At 41.5% G+C, this 20,301-nt stretch overlaps 3 protein-coding genes across 3 annotated transcripts; 2 read left to right on the top strand and 1 right to left on the bottom strand.

Annotated features, from left to right (window-relative positions):
* Positions 1–708: 708 nt before the first annotated feature.
* LOC119656624 (cecropin-like peptide 1) lies at positions 709–1,154 on the bottom strand. Its single transcript, XM_038063063.1, has 2 exons — positions 965–1,154; positions 709–902 (listed from the first exon to the last, which is right to left on the bottom strand). The coding sequence occupies exons 1-2, from the start codon at positions 1,061–1,063 to the stop codon at positions 792–794; spliced, it is 210 nt and encodes a 69-aa protein (XP_037918991.1). The 5' UTR covers positions 1,064–1,154; the 3' UTR covers positions 709–791.
* Positions 1,155–5,782: 4,628 nt separating this feature from the next.
* On the top strand, positions 5,783–6,242 carry LOC119656628 (cecropin-like peptide 1). The gene is made up of 2 exons (XM_038063068.1): positions 5,783–5,944; positions 6,015–6,242. The coding sequence occupies exons 1-2, from the start codon at positions 5,846–5,848 to the stop codon at positions 6,123–6,125; spliced, it is 210 nt and encodes a 69-aa protein (XP_037918996.1). The 5' UTR covers positions 5,783–5,845; the 3' UTR covers positions 6,126–6,242.
* A 10,123-nt stretch (positions 6,243–16,365) lies between these two features.
* Positions 16,366–16,780, top strand: LOC119656616 (cecropin-like peptide 1). The gene is made up of 2 exons (XM_038063056.1): positions 16,366–16,547; positions 16,609–16,780. The coding sequence occupies exons 1-2, from the start codon at positions 16,449–16,451 to the stop codon at positions 16,717–16,719; spliced, it is 210 nt and encodes a 69-aa protein (XP_037918984.1). The 5' UTR covers positions 16,366–16,448; the 3' UTR covers positions 16,720–16,780.
* The last annotated feature ends 3,521 nt before the right edge of the window (positions 16,781–20,301 follow it).

Raw genomic sequence — 20,301 nt, 5'->3', positions numbered from 1 at the left:
CTCTTCAGGTGTGGCAAATGCAGTCAAGTGGGTTCCAATTCGGCATAAAGAATAAAAGGACTTTGGTTACCTTTTCCTCTGACGGGATACAATTTTATTAATTATGAGTTATGCCCTTCTTTAGAAGACTGTCAATTCATCTTATTAAGTGCTATTATTAGGTGATATTTTAATTAACTTAACAAGGGAACTCAAGAAATCGGAGGTTGGGTGAAATCTCTTTGTTAGAAGTCCAAAGCTATCTACTTAGTTTTAGCGATCTCCGGGACTTTCTTCTCGAGTTGTCGTCTTCGCACGGGCAGCCACACCATTTTGTAAAACCTTCTTCACCTGTGCTTAATTGATCCTGGAACTCACGGACGGATCAGTGCTCCTTCGTGGAATGCAGTCTACTGGTACCAGTACAGCCGCATTATGTGACCTGGGCCCGAAGGGAATGAATCTATGTCCTAATGAGATACCATGGATGGATAGATTTCTTCAATAGAGTCAAATATTTCGTTTGTAGGATAAGAGAGTTCTTCATTTCTTATTATAATATGTAATTCTACAGCCTTCCTTTAGGTATTTTTAGTGCAATAAAAGATAGCACTTCTAACTAAAAACCCAATAAAAGATTATAGTCATGAGACTATATTCCCGGCGGAAACCTCCTAAAACCGACAATTATTCCTTATCCATTCTACTTTGGAAAGAAAAAGTAATTTGTCCAATTCATATCATAGTTTATTTACTTTAATATTAAAATGTAATAAATATTAAATAAATAGGATTAAGTTAGTGTATCATGTTTATCCTTGTTGGGGTGGTCCACCTCGAACCGTGGCCAGAACATTGGCTCCTTGTTGAGCAATTTGGAGTCCTTGAATACCGGCATCACGAACTCGTTGACCAAGTTTTTCCTACAAAGGAACGCCTACTTTTAGTCACGAGATCATACTAAGAAATACTAATTACAACTTACCACTGGCTTGAAAACTCTCTTCCACCAACCAGCTTCACTTTGACCAGCGAAGGCAACAATAAGAATAGTGAAAATGACGAAAAGCTTTGTGAAGTTCATTTTGTTGGTTTTGTGAGCTAGGAATTGTCTGCGATTCTAATAGAAATGAAATGCTCTGAGGTTCCAGTTGAACTGATAACATTTTCAAGTCGGTGCTGAGTTTTATAGAAAGCCGCAAGAGTGATAAGGTGGTGGGAAATAAAAATCCCATTTTTAAAAATATTCCGAGTTCGCATTTAGGCTATTTAATTCGTTTGGGGCAGTCCTAATAAAGCTGAGGTTAGGGAAACTTCTCAACAATTCTAAAAATTGGTGTTCACTATCTAATAATGACTAACGTAACATGGTTAATTCATTGATGACGGGGGATTCGAACTATTTATATAGGAAGCAAAGTTCGTTCATTGAATTCATGATTTATCCAAGGAGTGGTGGAAAGCGGATTAACCAACAAAATACCCCTCCTGTGTAGGGGTCTGAATGTTGCTAAGTTCTGTTCCGCTTGTTTATGAATCAATAATTCACTATCAATATTTCAAACCAGAAAATATTCAATCTCTTTAGCTAATAAACTGCCCTCAATGGGGGTGGGATTTTTGGTTACCGTATTTAATATGCAAAAGGACGAAACTCGACTTTTGGAATGTACCATGTTATTTAACATCATCATCAACGGCGCAACAACCGGTATCTGGTCTAGGCCTGCCCTAATAAGGAACTCCAGACATCCCGAATTTGCGCCGAGGTCCACCAATTCGATATCCCTAAAAGCTATCTGGCGTCCTGACCTACGCCATAGCTCCATCTCAGGCAGGGTCTGCCTCGTCTTCTTCTTCTTTTTCTATCATAGATATTGTCCTTATAGGCTTTTTGGGCTGGGTCATTCTCATCCATACGGTTTAAGTGATCCGCCCACCGCAACCTATTAAGCCGGATTTTATCTACAACCTGGCGGTCATGGTATCGCTTATAGACTTTGTCGTTATGTAGACTACGGAATCGTCCATCCTAGGGGGCCAACAATTCTTCGGAGGATACTTCTCTCGAACGGGGCCAAGAGTTCTCTCCGAGGAATACATGAGGACTGCAAGATCATTGTCTTGTACAGTGAAAGTCTTGACCCTATGGTGAGACGTTACGAACGGAACAGTTTTTGTAAGCTGAAATAGACCCTGTTAGCTGACAACAACCGTGCGCGGATTTCATCATCGTAGTTGTTATCGGTTGTGATTTTTGACCCTAGATAGGAGAATTTATCAACGGTCTCAAAGTTGTATTCTCCTATCCTTATTCTTCCTGTTTGACCAGTGCGGTTTGATGTTGTTGGTTGGTTGGTTCTTGGTGCTGGCGTTGCCACCATATACTTTTTCTTGCCTTCATTGATGTGCAGCCCAAGATCTCGCGCCGATTACCGCCTGCTCGATCTGGATGAAGGCAGTTTGCACGACTCGGGTGGTTCTTCCCCTGATGTCGATATCGTCAGCACAGGCATGTAGTTGGGTGGACTTAAAGAAAATTGTATCTCTTGCATTTACCTCAGTATCACGGATCACTTTCTCCAGGACCAGGTTAAAGAGGACGCATGATAGGGCATCCCCTTGTCGTAGACCGTTGTTGATGTCGAATGGTCTTGAGAGTGATCCTGCTGCTTTTACCTGGCCTCGCACATTGGTCAGGGTCAGCTTAGTCAGTCTTATTAATTTCATCGGGATACCGAATTCTCTCATGGCCGTGTACAGTTTTACCCTGGCTATGCTATCATAGGCGGCTTTAAACTCGATGAAGGGATGGTGCAAGTGGTGTCTATATTTTTCCATCGTTTGCCGGAAAGAGAAAATCTGATCTGTTGCTGATTTGCTTGGAGTGAAGCCTCTTTGGTATGGGCCAATGATATTCTGGACGTATGGGGCTATCCGAGCAAGATAGAGGAGAATATCTTATAGATAGTACTCAGCAACGTGATACCTCTATAATTGCTGCACTGTGTGATATCTTCCTTTTTATGTATGAGACAGATAATGCCTCGTTGCTAATCGTCAGGCATTGATTCGCTGTCCCATACCTTGAGCACAAGTTGATGAACCACTTGGTGTAACTGGTCGCCTCCATATTTAACTAATTCGGCTGTAATTCCATCTGCTCCTGGCGACTTATGATTTTTAAGCCGATGAATTGAACGGACTGTTTCTCCTATACTTGGTGATGGCAGTATTTGTCCGTCGTCTTCAGTTGATGGAACCTCCAACTTGCCGATGTTCCGCTTGTTCGGTAGCTCATCAAAGTACTCAATCCATCGCCCCAATATGCCCATTCTGTCGGAAATCAGATTTCCCTCTTTGTCTCGGCAGGATGAGCATCGAGGTGTATAAGGCTTCATCCTGCTGACTTGTTGGTAAGACTTCCGCGCCTGTACTTTTCGAGTTCACAGACTTGTTGGTTCTCCCTGGTGATTATGAAGATCATTTGTTGATGCTCCATCTCCAGGATCTCTGTTGATTGCGGTTAATGCGACACCCATTTCCCTCTTATAGGTGTTGAGGAAGGCTGCGTTGTGGATAGCTTCAGTGTTCACTCTCAGCTGATTGGCAGGTGGTAGGTGGTGTTGTAACTCGAGCTCGGAGCAGCATGCCAACGAGATAGTGGTCCAAGTCTATATTGGCCCCCCTGTATGTTCTGACATTCAGCAAGGCTGAAAGGTGGCGGCGTTCAATCAACACGTGGTCAATTTGGTTGAAAGTGGTCCCATCTGGAGAAGCCCACGTATGTTTGTGAACCGCTTTCCGCGCAAACAAGGTACTTCCAACAACCATTTCGTGTGATACTGCTAACTGGATAATGCGCAATCCGTTATCATTCGTATCCCTATGAAAGCTATGGGAGCCGACGTATCGCCTGAATACGGGCTCCGTCCCTGCTTGACTGTTGAAATCTCCAAATATGATTTTGATATCATACTTCGGATAGGCTTCGAGGGTCCGCTCAACTGCCTCGTAGAAGGTATCCTTCTTCGACTCTGCAGTCTCCTCTGTAGGGGCGTGAACGTTAATGAAGCTTATATTTCTAAACTTGCCTCACAAACGCAAGGTGGATAGCCTTTCGCTCATATTTTCAAAGCCGATAACGAGTACATAGTTTACTGGATGGCCGCTATAATATATGGTATAGCGGCTTTTCTCCAGGAAACTGGTCCCTATCCATCGCATCTCTTGTAAAGCTGTAACATCAGAATTATATTGGGACAGGGTATCGGCTAGCTGCTCAGCAGCATTCGGTCTGTACAGGGAGCGCACGTTCCATGAGAAAATGCACAAATCGTTAATCCGTTGCCGTTGCCGGGTTCGTCGTTGTAAGATCCATCCTGTCCGAGGTTCCTTTCGTGGCTTCATAACATCGGTTTTCCGTGTAGGGTTGTCAGCCCTACCCAACCCCCAACCTAGAGGACCAGTTGATACATTTTGTCCCGTTTTTAGGCGCGGGAGACTCGCTTTCATCCTTCTCCGTCTGCAGTTTTTCATGAAGAAAGAACTCCCAGCGATCACCATGTGGAGGTGGAGATAGGGTTTGGTAGTAGAGCTATTGGTGTTGGTTGAGCAGGCGTTTCCCAGGTTTTATGCACCATCGTGGGTACCAATCCACGTTTCGCCCTGGGACCTATATTTGCATTTATTAAAAAGGGCTCATTTGTTTACTGTCTCTCTGAAGTGGGAAATTTGCATGGGAAACTGCTGACGGTGGATGCCCGCTATCGCCATATACACATTTTCTTCCCCTCAGTGCTGTTGTTGATTTTTACAAGAGCGAACCTACTCAAAGGCAAGTTGGAAGGAGGATCTAGTGGACAACGCATATTCCACACTGCACGATTTCCGAAACAAGAGCGATTACTCGATCGCGAAGAGTGGAGATAACGGCTTCGGAAGATCAAGGATCGACATCAAACTCTATCGTCGTAGAAAAAGTGGAAGGGACACTATAGATTTTGCTTAGATTTGTATTATTCAGTGGCATAGCCAAAAACCAAGGAGAAATTTTTTCGATGTTGGCTTGCAGTATTTGTGCTCATTAGATATCCATGTCATCTCGATGTTCATATTGCTCGGTACTGCGATATCCTAGAGCGCTGTGATTGTGAGCCTATTTATTTCGCTCCTCTCTCTTTGAGGTGGAGCCTATTTGACAAACTTACTTGGTAGATGCTTTATCTAGTCTTTGGGAGAAAGCGTAGATAAGGAGATTTTGATCAGTGTTGGTCATAAATTTCTTGTACTCCAACAAGTGTTAAATTTGCTTGATTGTATCGGAAATTCACAAGAGGATGTGTTGATACGAGCTCTGTTTCGCTCTGTGCGGCTACGTTTTCTTCTGAAGTCATGTTGTACTAAAGATGAATGCTGCGAATCGAATCTCGTTGTAGACGTCTTTGGGATGACCATTGTATAGTTTCCATAAGCTTGTACAATAAAGTGAACGTTTATAACTTAAACATAAACTTCCACTTTATAAACTGATCAACGAATATTGTACCATATCCTAAATTAAGCTTTCTCTCAGTTCAGATTTTTAGTACAATCAAATTAACCTACTTTTACGATTGTAAACAATTCCTAGGTTATTTTTGCATTTTGCATGGGATAGGAAATCCCACAGCTGGTAGAGTACCGTGCCGTAAAATGTATCATTTTAACAAAATTGAAGCCAAGCGGGGATCTTTACTCTTGTTGATACACTTAATCTCTGCTTTGTATAAAAGCTGTGTATTTGAACGGGGTTAGCATCAGTTCAGTATCTTACGTCTAACAATCTACTTCAAATAGACAAAAAACCAAAATATACAAAGCCAAAATGAATTTTGCAAAGCTTTTCGTTGTCTTCGCTGTTGTTCTTATCGCCTTCTCCGGTCAAAGTGAAGCTGGTTGGTGGAAGAGAGTTTTTAAGCCAGTGGTAAGTTGTAATTAATTTCTTAGTATTTCTTAGTATGATCTTGTGACTAAAAGTAAGCGTTCCTTTGTAGGAAAAACTTGGTCAACGAGTTCGTGATGCCGGTATTCAAGGACTCCAAATTGCTCAACAAGGAGCCAATGTTCTGGCCACGGTTCGAGGTGGACCACCACAACAAGGATAATTGTGATAGATTAGCTTAGCTGTTTTTAAATGTAATTTATTCATTATAATTTATTATTGAAGTCTGGAAAAAAATGATAACTTAAAAAATAAAATTTGTCATAATTTATAAAAATAATTTATTTCCTTTCATTAGAAACGCGTACGAGTTATTTAGTTTCTATGCTATTGACCCTATAACCTTTTACCTTAATTACCTTTGGAAAAAAGAAAGGAAAGGAAAAGAATTTACGGTAATGTTCGAGAAATCAACCCTTCCGTTACGGATTATAAAAATGTCTGTACGAACATGGGTTAACTTGCCGAATTTGGTGAAAATCTCACTACAACTGACAAAGCTATAGTAGCTTAAAACTGTCTCTTTTGTGAACTGATTCACTGAATGTCAATATCCCACTAAACTTAGTATCCTTATACGCAAAATGCACATTCATTATAGGCTACGTACAAGTGGATAGTTCTGCATCCAAATGTTCTTAGACAGGAAACAAAAAACCCGTTCATACCTGGGCCATCAATATATGTATATATGTTTGTGGGGTGTAGCGATTTCAATCATATCTGCGCGCTGAAATGGGCTTCAGCTACCCCACGATTTCCCGAGATGTCTGCACTCCTTCTCTACTCTTCAGCTTCAAGCGCCCTTGGGGTGACTCACTCGTCGGTCATCTTGGGAGAAGTGGATTTCACCAATTGTCGCCTCTCCTTAATGTGTGTCATTTCCGTGTGATGTCCGGATGGCTCAAGTGGTTAGAGCACTGGGCTGTCGTAGCGGAAGGTCGCGGTTCAAATCTCGCTGGGGGCAGAGGAATTTGTTATCGTGATTGGATGTCGGACACCAGTCGACTCAGCTGTGAATGAGTACCTGAGTCAAATCAGGGTAATAATCTCGGGCGAGCGCAATGCTGACCACATTGCCTCCCACAGTGTACTGTGGTGTACCGTTACGGTCTTGAATGAAGTGCTCTAACACACTTCAAGGCCCTGATCCAATATGGATTGTTGCGCCAACGATTATTATTATTTAGTTATCACAATCTCGGCAGATGCCGGATTTTACCTAATACTAGCACTAAGTGCCAAGCATTTAGGCTCGGACGATCCTACCTACTTAAAAACTAAAGGGGCACTGGTGGTGGTGGCCGGTGGTAGGTCAGTGGGAGAATCCGTCGAGTACCCCCCGCAACATCGAGCACGTATGCAGAATGGTGTACTTCTGCATGGTTTGAACCAGACTGTGCGAAAGTCCCAGGACATCAAGGGAAGCCGTGAGGGATTTAGGTACAATACCTGTAGCTGACAATATTATGGGAACTACAACCACCCGCTCGAGACGCCAAATTTCTTTGATTTCCCGAGCCAATGGCTCATAGTTCACCTTCTTCTCCACGTATTTCCGTTCAATGTTGCTATTATGGGGGATAGCAACATCAATAATATACGCGGAGCGACCCGTCTTGTCAACTAGCAGTACGTCAGGCTTGTTGTGTGCGGTATGGCGATCAGTCAGAACTTGCCGGTCCCAATACATGCTGTAAGCAGAACTATCAAGTACTGCTTGCGGCTCATATCGGTAAACCGGACATGTTCCCGTGATCAGCCCATGCTTATATGCAAGGTTTTGATGGATAACCTTACATACAGCATTATGCCTGGTGATGTATTGCACCGGTGCCATAACAGTACAGCCAGAAATGAGATGGTCCAACGTCTCTAACGCCGAACCACACATTCTGCACTGGTCGTTCTCCACCCGTTCTTTCATGATGAGCTTTTTATAAGCTCGGGTGGCGACCACGCCATCCTGAATGGCACACATGAACCCCTCTGTCTCAGCAAAGAGCTCCCCAGCACACAGCCACCTGTTCGACAGATGCAAATCGACAAATGGCTGCCAAAGACAATTCACGTGTTTACCGTGCATTGCCTTCGACTTCCATTCCTCGATCCGCTCCTGGTCCGACCTCACCCCACTCAGAGGATTGAAAGATCGATCCTTCAAGTTAAGTGGAGTCAGTCCACAGTCTGCCTTACAGGCAGCCGCATGCAAGGGGCTCGCCTGCTCTTTACTGTAAAAATAAGCGCGCAGCGAGTCGACTTGGCGATGATGTTGTGCTGCCACGTCAACCACGCCCCTACCTCCGATGTCACGAGGCAGGTTCATCCGCTCCACGGCAGACTTTGGGTGATGCATTCGGAATTTGGACATAGTTGTCCGTATCCGCCGCTGGACGTTTTCCAGGTCGGTCTTCGTGCACGGCAATATTCCGAATGCATAAGCCAGTGAAGGGATAGCGAATACATTCAACGCGCTTATTTTATTCTTCCCCGAGAGATGCGATTTCAGCACCACCTTTACACGTCGCAGGAATTCGGACAGCAGAGCTTCCTTCAGATCACCAACTCGAGCATGGGTTCCTTGCAGAATTTCTAGGTACTTGTAGAAGTCTGTCTCGGTCATAGCTTCGATGTGGAGGTCACCAATGCTATGTCCGGCATGTGGCTCGTGATGACCTTTGCGAATGGCTTGGATTCGACATTTGTCTAATCCAAACTCCATCCGAATATCACGGCTGAACATGTCTATTATTCGCAACAGACTTCTAAGATGGTTGTCAGTACCAGCATACAGCTTGATGTCATCTAGGTACATCAAGTGTGTCAGTTCGCACTTAGCACGTAGGCCATATTTTATTGCAAAACCATGCCCTCTAGCATCATTCAGTAGCCATGAAAGGGGGTTCAGTGCCATACAAAACCAAAGAGGACTCAATGAATCCCCCTGGAAGATGCCCCTCCGAATACGGATGGGCTCTGAGGTATTAGCACCCTCAGACGTACGGACTGACAAGGTGGTATGCCACCCTTCCATGACTGTCGCCAAAAACTTTATTAGTTTCGGATCAATGCGATACAGATGTAGGATGTCGATTAGCCAGGTATGCGGAACGCTATCAAAAGCCTTGGCATAATCGACATAGCAACTGAAGAGGTTTCTTTGGCCTCTAGTTGCTTGTCCTACAACTACCGAGCCGATAATGAGTTGCTCTTTGCAACCCCTTGACCCAACTCGGCAGCCCTTCTGCTCCTCGGACAGAATGTTGTTGGTCTCGAGGTGCACATTGATCCTTCCACTAATAATGGACGTGATGAATTTGTAGAGGGTTGGTAAGCAAGTGATCGGTCTTGTGTCTGCGGGGTCCTGCACCGTGTCCTTCTTAGGGATAAGGTAGGAAATTCCCGCAGTGAGGAAAGGTGGAAATTCCTCCGGCCGACTCATGACCTCATTTATACTGCGTGCCAACCGACTGTGTACGCTGGTAAATTTCTTATACCAGAAATTCTGCACCCGATCCAGACCTGGGCCCCTCCAGTTCTTCGAGATGTTTATAGCTCGTCGAACTTCCTCTTCGGTAACATCCGCGAAATTCATGCCAGGTGTATTGGCATGGCGGGTGGCTTCGGCGGTGATCCACTCAGCATGCTCAGCATGCTGGGCAGGTAACCCCCAAAGTCCACCCCAATACTCTTTCGCTTCCGTCACCGAGAACTGTATTGTCTGGGCGCTCTGTTGGGATTCGTTGAGAGATCTGAAAAAGCTCCGCTGGTTCCTCGCGTATGTTGCATTCTGGACACGTCTGGAATAACTTTCGCCATACCGTCGTAACCGACTGCATATGACAGAAAGTTTCTGTTTTAGTGTGTCCAGAATTTCAATTACGGGTGTCTCACAGGGGATGGCATAGTTCCGGTAAACCCTCTGCACTTTATTTCTCACCCATCGGCTGGCATTGCCAGTGCTGATCTGAATCAGTCTAGCAATGTCCTGCCTTAGTGAGTCCCGCCGACGTTCCAGACGAATTTTCCATGGTGGATCTCTTTTGTCACTCAAACCAATAACGCGAAAGCGAATCTTCTGACCGTGCAATGTAATAGCCGCAACTGCACCACAATACACAAGTGATTGTAGTTGCAGCAGCGACATATCAGCACACCGTCGAGATGCAATCTCATCATTGATTTGAGATAGAATTCCCGGAGTTGCTGGAGATGCATAGAGCCTGGGAATACCTGGTCTATGCAAAGGATCCATATCCGAGAATTCTATACACGCTCTTTGGAATTCGTCCCGAACTTCAGCGGAAACCTCAGCTGGACGGTGGAGAAGAGTGCTTCGGCGAGTACTGAACCTGTTGCCTGCAGTGCGGCGTGGTGTTGTTGATGCCGCCGCCTCTGCCCCCATCGACTCTCGGTCACCAGTTTCCCCGATGACTTCAAGTCGAACACGTTCCCTGATGGTGGCCGGGATTGTGTCACTGCGAGTGATGAAGCGGTACTGGTCTGCGACTCGCTGCACAGTCACGTGCGCGAATTGCGGGAAACGCACGACGAATCTCTGGTGCAATAAGGGGCGGTAAGATGTTATACCCGCCCCCGCCGTTATTTCGTAGTAGGAGCGGATGATGAAGAGGTTCATTTCTTCAGTCCATTTCATCCGCTTCCTACGCGAACCTGCTGAAGTGGTCGCCACAGATTGCGGCGAAACAGCTGCAGCAGGCGGAGCTGTGCTCCTGCTCGTCGTGGCGCCTAGACGTCGAACCGCCCCACGACTAGCGGTTTCGACGCCGTGCTGTCCATTACGAGAGCCCGACCCAGTCACCAAGTCAGACGACTCCCGCCGGTTATCCGTACCGGACCTTAAATTTCTCCTTCTTCTCATCTTTTTGGTGGTGCATTTTATCCCTAACTGCCAGGTGTGTAGATAGCTTCCTTAGTGAGTAATCTGCAAGACTGCAAAGTTCCTGCACTTTCCTCACCTACCCCCTGAGACGCTGCGGTGGCGTACAGCCATTCAGACTGAAGCTATCCATCCCTCCTCCTTTCACAACCGGGCTTGGGACCGGCTTCGGCGGAGTTATTATTATTATTATTTTCGTCTTTCGATGACAATGCATACGGATGCCAGCCCTCTTCGTCGACCAAGTTCCTCGTTTGTAATAGTATCAAGCCAGCTTACTACGATAATACGACGCAAGCAAGTGTTGGAGAAGGCTTGGAGCTTTTGAGTAAAAGTGGTGGTCACCTACCATATGCTACTACTATATAGCAACACAGCAAGAACACCTGTATAGAACAGTCTCAACTTGATTTTGGTGTTGAGATAACGCTAACACGCAGTTTGGTGCCACTGTCGGCAGAAACAACGCTTCTTAGATATACAAATTGAAGTCGCTCCTGACCTGACTTTAATTGCTAATAACCCTTCTCCATATATCAGTAGTTTCCGTTGGTGCATAACACAGTTGTGATGCTCCTTAACCTGAACCGCAATTCTGTTAGCACTTCGTTTTCCAGAGTAGAAAAGTACATTTACGCAAGATAGAAAGGAGTACCCTCCAGAGTTCCACCTTGTTACTCCACTTAGGCCCATGTCAAACTTATATCGTTGGAATGCCCGCTCTAGTTGGAGAAAGCGAGCATTTTGAGGACCTTCGCTTCTGTTGTCGAGAAGCGTGCTTACATTCCAGAAACCAATCATAGTCCATTTTCGATAGTAAAAGGTCTTAGGCATGAGATCAGTCCCTATCCGAGGCATTGCTTATGTTTCGGTAGCAATAAAGTTTCAAAATTTGCAGATTATAGCCCACAAACTGTTTAGGGCAATCTCTCTTGAGTATTTCCACTCAATTTTGGCTTGTTCTAGTAGCTGATTTATTTGTTTCACAATATGTCACCGTTGCACAATATTCCCCTCATCGAGCTTTTTCGATGCCAAACTGCTAGTTCGCCGTACTCATTTACTTACCCATTATATTCAATAGGTACATTGGTTTGTAGGACGGATTACTTGATTTCGGGATCAGAATCAGTCTCTGCCAATTCCAGTTCGTGGAGAAGAACTTTCCCTTAGGGCGCATGTGCTAACATATTTAGTGTTGCCTTAATCAGTTTTTTGGCCTTGTTGAGGATTTGACCTAGATTGAAGACTAGGGTTTCATCATCACTTACTGGCGTTACATGCTCATCGGCTACTTTTCTCGTCGGAAAGATTGTACGAGTAAATTGGTGTCTAGGAAACAATGTCGTGACTATTTCGCGTAATAATATTGGGCTCGCAAGAGAGAGGAAGTCTTCCTTTCATTATCAACGGTGAATGGCATACAGTAGGTCACGGTTCTAATCTCATTGGTGCCAGTGGATTAGTATCATAACTGGATGTCGGATACCAGCTGGAAATAAATCATCATCCACGGCGCAACAACCGGTATTCGGTCTAGGCCTGCCTTAATAAGGAACTCCAGACATCTGAGTTTTGCGCCAGATCCACTAGGCAGTCCCTGTCTGGGATAGAAGGGCAGGGTCTGCCTCGTCTTCTTTTCTACCACAGATATTGCCCTTATAGACTTTCTGGGTGAGATCATCCTCATTCATACGGATTAAGTGATTCGCCCACCGTAACCTATTGAGCCGGATTTTATCCACAACCAGACGGTCATGGTATCGCTCATAGATTTCGTCATTGTGTAGACTACGGAATCGTCCATCCTCATGTAGGGGGCCAAACATTCTTCGAAGGATTCTTCTCTCGAACGCAGCCAAGAGTTCGTAAGACTGGCAAGATCATAGTCTTGTACAATAAGAGCTCTGACCCTATGGTGAGACGTTTAGAGCGGAACAGTCTTTGTAAACTGAAATAGGCTCTGTTTGCTGACAACAAGCGTGTACGGATTTCATCATAGTAGCTGTTATCGGTTGTGATTTTCGACCCTAGATAGGAGAAATTATCAACGGTCTCAAAGTTGTGTTCTCCTATCCTTATTCTTCCTGTTTGACCAGTGCAGTTTGATGTTGTTGGTTGATTCGTCTTCGGTGCTGACGTTGCCACCATATATTTTGTCTTGCCTTCATTGATGTGCAGCCCAAGATCTCGCGCTGTCTGCTCGATCTAGATGAAAGTTGTTCTTCCCATGATGTCGATATCGTCAATATAGGCCAGTAGTTGCGTCCTCTTTAACCTGGCCTTCGAAAAAGTGCTCCGTCATGCTAAGGTAAATGCGAGAGGTACGATCCTCGTTGATTCCACCCAACAACAGCTGCTGTAAATAAGTACCTGAGTAAAATGAGGGTAATTATCACGGACGAGTGTAATACTGACCACATTGCCTCCTACTGGGTACTGTAATCCTGTAATGTACCTTTACGGTCTTGAATGAACTGCTCTAACACACTTTAAGGCTCAGATCTAATTCGTTTGTGCGAGGAACAATTATTATTATCTGTTATTTGCACATTGCTCTGAAACGATGACGATGAAGTTTGGTGAAAGAGTTAGAACTCTAGGCCCGCATGTAGTGAATGACATTATTCTATGTTGAATTTAAGGGGTTCTCATACATTGAACATGATATGCATTTTTTACCGAATATAGCCATGTTGCATAAATGGAAGATATTGCTTAGTACTTTCCGAAACTGGTTGACTGGTTTTGACATTTGTAGTAAAGGGCGAGAGGAAGGGGGTTAAAAAGCGCATATTTAAATTAAGGACTTAATCTCAGAAACTACTCCCCATATCACACCTAGATTTCCAAACACTCCCGCATCGCTGTCTGCTCAAAACACATGATATAAGGCATGATTTTGGAAGCTTTAATGGAAATGAGAAGTTTGGCAAACACATAGTGCTAAAGACACATATCTATAAACATACATATATGACAAAATTCAAAATATTTCTTGATGTCTCAAAATTCTAATTTCGCCGTTCATATGAGTTTACTTAATAAAATAATGATGAATTTCGGCTTTAGATAACTTTGTTAATTATAGTTGTCTTCAAACTTTCCAGAATTATGTTTAATGTTGTCACCAATACTGATGTCAAATTTTGTGCTTCTAGAATGAACTTAAGACGGGTTTCGTGTAAATTTCTAAAATATAGTAATGTGCTATTATTAAGTTTATTTCAGAAGATAGCAGGATACATGCAACACTGCAATTTTTTTCAAATTTTTCGGTACGATAGGTTCTGGAGATGAGACCTGATCCACTTTTAGGGTCACACATTTTGAGTCCTCACTCCCCTGTGTTTCAATCAATATCAGAAAATTTTCGAAAGGTACTAATCGAACCCTTTCAATTGATGCCTTACATGACCATATTCTGTGGAAAGAAACATTCCTCCCCCTTTGGATATATGAGGAGCCTCCTTAAGGGGATCATTCCATGTGACACCTGATTTTTTAGGTTCTTTTGCAATTTTTCTGTAGCGAAATGAAAAAGTGCAAAATTTGCAAATTTTTACTGTATACTAATTACATCTTAAATCATATGCGTAATTTTTTTAATTTAAAAGTTTGGGGTCGATGGCCGGTTACATAAAAGAAATGGCCTCTATGTTAAAACAAGTCGGAATACCGGAATCGCGGTGCCTCAAGTAGAAGGTGTTGTGTTCATCTGTGTGAGCATGTTTTTTCATTCGTACATTGCTAAGAATGCAAAATATTCCGTCATATATTGGCAAACAAAATATGCATATGTACATATAATTCAAAGACATAAATATTGATCCAATGCATATTCACACATTTCCATTTTACTCTGTGCACGAAAGCGTACATACATACACGTCCATCTTACCCGCAAATTTAATTAGCATATACGTATACACACATGTCTGTCTCTAGTAATTGATATTGGTATTCATATAACTGAAAGCAGCTAAAAAAGGAACGCGCCGTTCCACCGTTCATATAAGTGCACTTTATACATATGGTGATGACGTCATACACGTTTTAGAATGCAATAAATTTACATGAAATGCAATATTTTGACTTTCAATATCTTTGTTAATAATAGATTGCATTCAAACTAAATGTCCTATATTATCGCGCATGCTGACACCAAATTTTGTATTACTTGGACAAACTTAAAGTGGGGGGTCCGGGTAAATTTCCAAAAGTAAGATGCTATTATGAACTTTATTTGTGGAGATATGGGAACGGGATATATTTTGCGGTCTAGATTTTGTAGGGATGCATCACTGTGATTTTTTTCAGATTTTTCGGTTGGGTAGGTACTGAGAACGTGACCTGTTTTACTTTTTGGGGCACACATTTTGAGCCCTCACTCCCCTATGTTTCACCTGATGTCAGAAATGAAATCAATTTCGAAAAGTACTCGAGCCCTTTCATTCGATACCCCACATGACCATATTCTGTGAAAACAAATTTTGGACCCCTGTTTCGCAGTACAAAATGGCGCCAAACGCCGTAAAGGGATACACACATGTTCTCAACAAATTTCAGTCCAGCAGTTTCGCAGTAAATCGAGTATGACAGACAAACAGACAGACGGACAGACAGGCACTGAATCGATTTTAAGCAGATTTTGTTTCACACGAAACATTCAAACGGTTCCCGCGATTATGGCAGACTGGTTTATCTCAAATAAAATTGCATTTTAATCTATAGATCTATCATGGGAACTAGCATTTTTCTGAAAATATTAAAAATTTATTTTTCGTATGCTTTCGAAAATAATAACGAATGATTTTTATGCACATATGTGCTGAATCTTCCATTAAAAATTCATGTAAATCCACTGAACCGTTTTCGAAAAGTGATGAACACCAGTTAAAACAATCCAGTTTTGAGAAAAAACCGCGTTTGAAAGTTCATGTGTATGCATTGCGCGCTTAAGGACTTTACTTTTCCACTACTGTAACTTTCCAACGACTTTGAAACTCTCAAGGATGATGTTTCATATCAAAACTTACATTTTCCGGATCTACAATGAATTTCAGGGGGGTTCAACTTTAATTGAACAGATATGATGACGGAGAGTATTGAGGAACCTAAGATATCTTATGCATGGACCACCATATTTTTTTCAGATTGGAGAAACATTAACAATATTAGATAAATCATGTAATTAGGGGAGTGGGGTTGGATAGTTTGTTTGTACAACACACAGTTAAATTGTTGAAGGTAAAATAAGTGAATGGTCGCATTTTCTAAAATTAGAAAAGAAAAAAACCTTTGCACTATTTTAAAGTCAGCAATTGCAAATAATTGCAGTTTTGCCATTTCGAGGGAAGTAGGAAAATCCACAGTAGATAAGCGTATTATAATCTTTACCGCAGAAATAAAAGTCAATGTTAATTTCACATATCCCCCAAACGGGGATTTTAACTCTTATCAGTCAGTTTGATTCTCGCTTTCTATAAAAGCTGTTGGATTGAGCGGAATTAGCATCAGTTCAGCATTTTATTAGCAATCGTCGCTTTCAAGCAGACAAACAATCAAAATACATTCAAAGTCAAAATGAATTTCACTAAGCTTTTCGTTGTTTTCGCTGTTGTCCTTGTTGCCTTCACCGGTCAAAGTGAAGCTGGTTGGTGGAAGAGGGTCTTCAAGCCAGTGGTAAGTTATAATTAGTATTTCTTAAAATGATCTTGTGACTAAAAATAATTACTCCTTTTAGGAAAAGTTTGGTCAACGAGTTCGTGATGCTGGTGTTCAGGGAATCGCAATTGCTCAACAAGGAGCCAATGTTCTGGCAACCGCTCGAGGTGGACCACCACAACAAGGATAATTGTGATAGATTAGCTTAACTGTTTCTAAATGTTATTTATTCTCTATAATTTATTATTGAACGACAACATGAAAACTCGAAAAATAAAATGAATGAAAATGAATTATTTCCTTTCATTAAAAACTTTCAAGCATTGTGTTATTGACTCATAACCATGGTAGCCGTTTCAATCAATTATCCTTAATTATTGCAATGACTTATCCTTCGTAAAAGAATTCATGGTAGTGTTCGAAAAATTAATTAAGGTAGAGGATATCTCGACAATCTGAAATAGAAGTAAAATACCGTAGTATCTTGAAGTCTAAATTCTGTGAACAACAAATATTTTTTTTATTTTTTGAGGTTGCTGAGTATTCGGAAGGACAGATAATACAGTACATTTTGTGATAGGCCAATTTTCACTTTTCAGTCATTTAAATCTTAACCAATATTAGCAAGGTTAGCTTTTAGAAGAATCATTTAAGAGTATTTGATATACTACATGACTGTATGTATGTATAAAATTGGGAGAAAAAAATCAGATCAAAATTACAGTTATTAAGTACATGCCTTCACGGACCTTAGACTTTCACCAAATTTCAATGCAACAGGTTCAAACTTTTACGAGTGATATCAGTGTGTGCGGTATGTTTATCACTCGTAAGCCATTCAGTGCGATGATAGTAAAACTGAAACACATCTCATTGAAAATAAAAATGTGGGAAAAGATAACTATAACAAAGAATAGACAGCGTGGATTCATTCCACAAAGGGGTGAACAGGAAACAAGCAGACGGAGAGACGAGGTACATTAAACTAATTTCTTAGTAATTTTGTATTCTCTAGAAAACTCTCAAACTATGTATAATACTACATATAATAATGTATTAGCAACGAATTCTATAAGGAGAGGTACACTGACGTTCAGATAAGGGTTAGATCGGAAGAGATGAGTTTTTGATGAAAATAAAATCAAAGTGGGTTATCGGGAAAGGAAGGATAATTAAAGTGAAAGTTAGTGGTCTTTCTCATATTTTTTGGTGTTCCGGTTAGTAAATGAAAAAAAATTGCGGTATGTGTTTTATCGGTAAAAGTGCATCCCAAACTTCAAAGTGAAGTGAAATTTAATGAAAGGATTTACGGAAAATACGGGCATATAATGAGCAGAATTCGGTGTTATCAAGGCGCCACATTAATTGGCTGTTCTTTACGAGAGGAAGTATAATATTCTAGTGCTGTCAGCAAATTTGTGAAAGTGGTGAGTTCTAAATAATATGGTAATTAACCAACGATACTTAAAAAATGACAAATATTGTTAGGAATAGACAGAAATGTAAATGAGAAGAAGTCCACTAAAAAGACACATATCTTCCTTTATCGCATAACATTTATTTTTGGACCTCTCTACTACATAGAAAATAACAAAAATTGATCAAATCTTAAAACTAAACATGTCGGGAAACCGGAAGCTGGACGCTTCAGGTACGAAAGGTTTTGTGTATTTCTTAGTACGTAGCACGTAATATATCCATGTATTATGTGAGAGTATCCACTTTCGGGTAATATTGACATTCATAATCTACAATTTTCAAAGAAGCTACAACTTTGACATATTATAACTTTGTTAGAAATAGTGCGATTTCCACCAAACTTGGTAAGATCATGCTGAACATTATAGCCTATATCACTGCACTGCGTGGTGCTACGATGAACCTAAGGGGGATTTTGCAAAGAATCACTAAAAATTATAGTAATATACTATTATTAACTTTATTTGAATAGATATCAGTATGAAAGGTATTTCCGAGCCCAGGCACCATATAGTGGCAGATTCCTGATTTTTTTCAGATTTTTCGGTTTGGTAATTTCTGAGAATGGCCTCCTTAAAGAAATGATCACTTTCAACCCCCCGCACTCCCCACAGGCATATTACAGGTGTCTTTTGAAATTAATCTTAGCATCAATCGTAACACCCAGGTATTTGATAACCGGCTTCGAAATGATGATGTCGCCACCAACACGAATACTGATCCCTTTCCCTGCGGTGGGTAATCAAGATCGTCTCCATCTTTTGCTCCGCAAGGTCAAGCTCAACCATCATTATCCACGCTTTTATGGCGTTAATTGTTTCGTTAGCGTACACTTCAACTCTTCGCGTTGTTTCGCTACGACACTCGCTTAAAACGAAGGATTTTAATTTTTTGCATTATATTATACTAAATATGTAAATATTGTACCATGAACAAATTTGTTTGATAAACAATTAAATTATTAAAGACAAACAAAGTAAATTGAATCAGGAAAGAAAAAAATCGTTTGCTCCACTTTGAAATCAGCAACTGAAAACAACTGCACTCCATGGGAATAGGAAAATCCACAGCAGATAGATGGACTATCGGCGCTATAAACGTTACCGCATAAACAAAAGTCAATGCCAATCTCACCGGGGATTTTTACTCTTATCAATTAATTTGCTTCCCGCTTTCTATAAAATCAGTTCGATTATGCGCAGCATCAGTTCAGCATTTTACTCTCAATTGTCTTTTTCAAGCAGATAAACTATTACAATATATACACAGCTAAAATGAATTTCACAAAGCTTTTCGTTGTCTTCGCTTTTGTTCTTATGACCTTCTGTGGGCAAAGTTGGTGAAAGAGGGTCTTTAAGCCAGTGCCAGTTTTACTTGACCGTTTCTAGTAGGACCTTCTGACTAAAAGTATCTATGGATTTCCAGGAAAAACTTGGTCAATGGGTTCGTGATGCCGGTATTTAAGGAATTGCAATCGCCCAACAAGGAGCCAATGTTCTGGCAACAGCTCAAGGTGAACCACCACAACAAGGATAATTATAATAAATTAACTTTGCTATTTCCAAACTTTATTTATTTATTGTAAATTATTATTGAAGTTCGAAAAAAAACGAAACGATCATTTTTAAAATAAACTGTTTTAATTTGCCAAAATAATGTTTTCTCTATCTCGTTCAGCCAAAACCGTTTGAATTATTTGCCCTTAATTATCGAAATGAATATTACACATGACATGATGGTGTTCATGAAATTTAGCGGAGGGTCCTTTACGTGAACTTCAAAATACAAAAAAAAATCATGTATGATGAAGTCTAGATCCTCTGTATGAAAATATGAAATCATCAAAAATAGTAATATTTAATATAATAATATCACCAAAATTCGATTTAAACACGTTCAATAGAGTCCAATTATCTCAGAGTAAATTGCGCGTTGCAGATAGAGAGATGGACAAACAGTAAGGTCTAATTTTCTATAAAATTTTCGACACATTTACAATGCGGTTCCGCAGTAGTCGTGTAATATAATTAAGGCAGGGAACTAGAGGCTTCGGACATGAATGGCTTTATCCGCTCAGCTTCGGACGACGACCTGGATTTAGTCAATGCCACCAACGTGTTACAGGAGGAGATTATGATCGATAATTTAACGGAGACCGTCGATTCCTCTATGCAAGCAGATCATGCTGAGGCTAGCAGAATTTGAAGTGTCGCTCAGCTAATCAGCTAGTCTTTCTGGTAAAGAAACTCTATTACCGAGGTAAATGCGTGAAACAGTTCCGAGATAGCATAGA

Source organism: Hermetia illucens, chromosome 5, assembly GCF_905115235.1.
Source record: "Hermetia illucens chromosome 5, iHerIll2.2.curated.20191125, whole genome shotgun sequence".
In the NCBI taxonomy this organism is placed as follows: Eukaryota; Metazoa; Arthropoda; class Insecta; order Diptera; family Stratiomyidae; genus Hermetia; species Hermetia illucens.
The sequence above is the reverse complement of the archived record's forward strand: the minus strand, read 5'-3'. Positions and strand labels throughout refer to the sequence as shown.

Excerpts from the sequence above, each read along its gene's own strand:
- LOC119656624 (XM_038063063.1), bottom strand. The coding sequence starts at position 1,063 with ATGAACTTCACAAAGCTTTTCGTCATTTTCACTATTCTTATTGTTGCC. Across the intron at positions 903-964 it reads AGAGAGTTTTCAAGCCAGTG|GAAAAACTTGGTCAACGAGT; the intron begins GTAAGTTGTAAT and ends GTTCCTTTGTAG.
- LOC119656628 (XM_038063068.1), top strand. The coding sequence starts at position 5,846 with ATGAATTTTGCAAAGCTTTTCGTTGTCTTCGCTGTTGTTCTTATCGCC. Across the intron at positions 5,945-6,014 it reads AGAGAGTTTTTAAGCCAGTG|GAAAAACTTGGTCAACGAGT; the intron begins GTAAGTTGTAAT and ends GTTCCTTTGTAG.
- LOC119656616 (XM_038063056.1), top strand. The coding sequence starts at position 16,449 with ATGAATTTCACTAAGCTTTTCGTTGTTTTCGCTGTTGTCCTTGTTGCC. Across the intron at positions 16,548-16,608 it reads AGAGGGTCTTCAAGCCAGTG|GAAAAGTTTGGTCAACGAGT; the intron begins GTAAGTTATAAT and ends TACTCCTTTTAG.